This window comes from Dipodomys ordii, unplaced genomic scaffold (assembly GCF_000151885.1).
Source record: "Dipodomys ordii isolate 6190 unplaced genomic scaffold, Dord_2.0 Scaffold1, whole genome shotgun sequence".
NCBI lineage: Eukaryota > Metazoa > Chordata > Mammalia > Rodentia > Heteromyidae > Dipodomys > Dipodomys ordii.
Genome location: NW_012267217.1, coordinates 50,733,963 through 50,737,234, shown reverse-complemented (window position 1 = coordinate 50,737,234; position 3,272 = coordinate 50,733,963). Strand labels below are relative to the sequence as shown.

At 55.5% G+C, this 3,272-nt stretch overlaps 1 protein-coding gene across 1 annotated transcript in view; it reads left to right on the top strand.

Annotated features, from left to right (window-relative positions):
- Window positions 1–937: 937 nt before the first annotated feature.
- Window positions 938–3,272, top strand: part of Igfbp5 (insulin-like growth factor binding protein 5) — a 16,101-nt gene continuing 13,766 nt past the window's right edge. Inside the window, exon 1 of the mRNA XM_013009585.1 lies at window positions 938–2,082. Coding sequence (XP_012865039.1) covers window positions 1,749–2,082 — 334 coding nt within the window. The 5' untranslated portion in view covers window positions 938–1,748. The remainder of the gene's footprint in view (window positions 2,083–3,272) is intronic.

Genomic DNA, 3,272 nt, shown 5'->3' with positions numbered 1-3,272 from the left:
CATCAGAGATTTACAGATGCAACAGCATTTCCTCCCCAGTCAGACACTGCTCCCAACAACACTGCTGGATGGATGTCCCTTCCTGCAAGGGCAACACACACACACACACACACACACACACACACACACATCTTGTGGGGCCAACCATAGGTTAGGAAAGTGGCCACGGATTGATTGACCCTCTAGTCAAAGATAGCCACTCTACCACTGTTAGAAAATACTCTGATTAAATCACTTTCCCCAGACTTTGGAGAAAAGAGGTTTCCAGTTTTCCTTTTATTTTTACCCCTCTCTTTCTAATTCAACTCACCACCCATAACTGACAAGTTTATACTATCTGCCCCCCCAACACACACACACACACACACACACATCTTACCTAGTAACCGTGATACCAACAGACAGCTCTCTCTAAAGCTTGGGAAGAATTTCTAGGGCACTCTGTGTGTGTGTGTGTGTGTATTTTATATATACATATACATATATATCCAGTTGGTTAATAAGAAAATGTGCCTCCCTCTAGCCTGCCTTCTGCCTAGTTAAAGGAAAGGAGGCAGAGAGAAACCAAGTTATATTGTGCTCCCCCCTGTCTGGGCAGATTTCTCTCTCTTCCATTTGTCTCTCCACCCCCTTCCCCACAATCCCAGCCTGGTCCCTTCAATCCCCTATTTCTTACTTTGTCGGTAGAGGAAGGTGTTGTACTGGGAGTGGTGGAGGAGAGCCCCCGCATGTCTGGAAGGCCTGCCCCACCCCCACCCCGTGTGAGTTTGTACAGCAAAGCTTGGCATCCTTGCCTGGGTTGGGTGATGGGGAGCTCAAATTGCAACTACAAACTGGCTGACAGCCAGGGGCCGTCTATTTAAAAGCGCCTGCTCGCCCGGAGCCCGCAGTCTCTTTGGAAACTTCTGCCAGAGGGGAAAGAGCTAGGAAAGAGCTGCTAAGGCTGTGGAGGGCTTTTTTCCCCCTTTTTCTTCTTCTTCTTTTTTTTTCCTTTTTTCTTTTTTTTCTCCTCGCGTTTGTATCCCTTCTTCGAACTTCACGCAAAATCTGTGAATTTCGAAGAGGTGGTAACCAGAGTGGGAGAAAAAAAAAGAGAAGCGCTTGCTGGTTAGGGTTCCGTGTAATCTTTTACCCCCCTTCTTTTCTTCATTTCAACATTTTTCTCCCACCACCTCGGCGGCCGCCAACCGTCTCTTACCTGCTCCGCGGCTGCCTGCGCGCGCTCTGACAGCTGCAGGTTGGAGAAGAGCGCGGTGCGCGTTAGATTTTAAGCAAATTGTCTTTTCTAAAGACAATTTCTTTCCTTTTCTACCCCCTCCTTCACCCCCAACACACACACACACACACACACACACACACACACAGCCTCCGAGCTCATTATTTCGGTGGTGGCTTCGAGGTGAGCAATTTTGTGGCTTTTTATTCCCCCCCCCTCCCGCAATTCTGCCCAAATCCCGTCGGGGATTGATCGTCGGCGCCGGGGCTCTCTCCCCGCATGCACCTGGCTCTTCCTTTTCTTGTCTGGCTCCCAACCTGTTGCCGGTCTTTTAATCCTTGCGATCGGGGCTCGCAACCCTCTGCGTACATTTTGCAAGTGTCTGGGGGACGGCACCTGCGCTACCTGCCTGAGATTGAAAAATAAGAAAAAAGAGAGGGGGGAAATCTCCAGGCGTGCCGCTCTTGGCCCCTCTTCTCCCGGCACTCTCGCTCTCCTGCCCCGCCCCGAGGTAAAGGGAGACTCGGAGAAGATGGTGCTCACCACGGTCCTCCTGCTGCTGGCCGCCTATGTGGGACCAGCCCAGGGCCTGGGCTCTTTCATACACTGCGAGCCCTGCGATGAGAAAGCGCTCTCCATGTGTCCCCCCAGCCCCCTGGGCTGCGAGCTGGTCAAGGAGCCCGGCTGCGGCTGCTGCATGACTTGCGCCCTGGCCGAGGGGCAATCCTGCGGCGTCTACACCGAGCGCTGCGCGCAGGGCTTGCGCTGCCTCCCCCGGCAGGATGAAGAGAAGCCGCTGCACGCCCTGCTGCACGGCCGCGGGGTTTGCCTCAACGAAAAGAGCTACCGTGAGCAAGCCAAGATCGGTGAGCGCGTTCAGGGTGCCCGGGGCCAGGCTCCCGGGTGGCTGGTGGGGGGGGGGGGACTTGCGGGGGGGAGTGTGCACAGGACGGGTTGGGCCCTCGCGCGTGCGCGCGCGCCAGCTCTGAGCAGCAAGTGGCTTAGCGGGTGTATCCTGGGAGTCGTGGTGTGGACTATCTGTTCTGGTTACAGGGGGCGGGGGGACGGGGAGGGGGGAGCTGCTTCCCCCAAAGGAACCTCTCTGTTTGGGCTCCTTCTCCACCACCTCCGCCCCACCCCCCAGTCTCTGCACCGTTCCCGATCCCACCCCTCCCGACTCCTGGAGAAAGAGCGACTCCGATCCTATTCGGTCTGGAGGTCCAAATCCGGTGGTACCCAATATCCTGTCTCAAACTAGGCTACATTTCCATCCCACTCCTGCCTCCCAAATGTCGGGTGTTGTGGTTGTTGTTTTTCCCCCTGAACTTGAAAATTCTCTTCGTTAAAATATTGTTTAAATTGGGGCCTAGAGAGGCGTTAGCCATCTAATAAGCTAATTCTACCTTTGTCTCCACCAAGCCCCTCCACCCCGCCCTTCCCCGCCCCCAACTCGTCTGGAAGTGTCCAGTCTGTCGGTCCGTCCTTCTATCCCTACACCCGCTCGCGCGCCCCAGCGTGTTCCGGGCTCCTCCCCCTCCCCCCCACCCGCTACCCCCCCCCCGTCGTGCAATCTTGAGCAGCTAAAAAGCTTCTCGGGTGGGGACCCCGAGGCCCCGCCTACAGGCACACTAATTGCTTTGGACGGGAGATGATTGATTGAGGTACAAGATCAAACGCAATAAACTGAAAAATGCCAGTTCCCCCCCCCATCCACTCTCACCATGTGAATGAATACTTTCGGGGCGCCAGGATAAGGAATGTGGGGGTGGGGTGTGTGGAGGGGTTCGGAAGGAAAGGTTTGGTGTTCTGTGTGGAGTGTTCCTCCCTAAATCGAACCCTTCTTTCGCCTCCAGAGTTCAGATTTTACCTTGGATGAAAGGTGCACGTAGGTTTGGGGAGGCATGGAGGGAGGGAGGAGGTGCGGGGGGGGGGGGAGAGATTCAGATCGGCATAATTTCCCGGTTTAGGCTGATCCTCCGATCGCACCCTTCCACTCGTCCCTAAACCTCAGACGCGCCCCCCTCCCCGCACCACCAACCCCGCCCCTTTCCCCCCC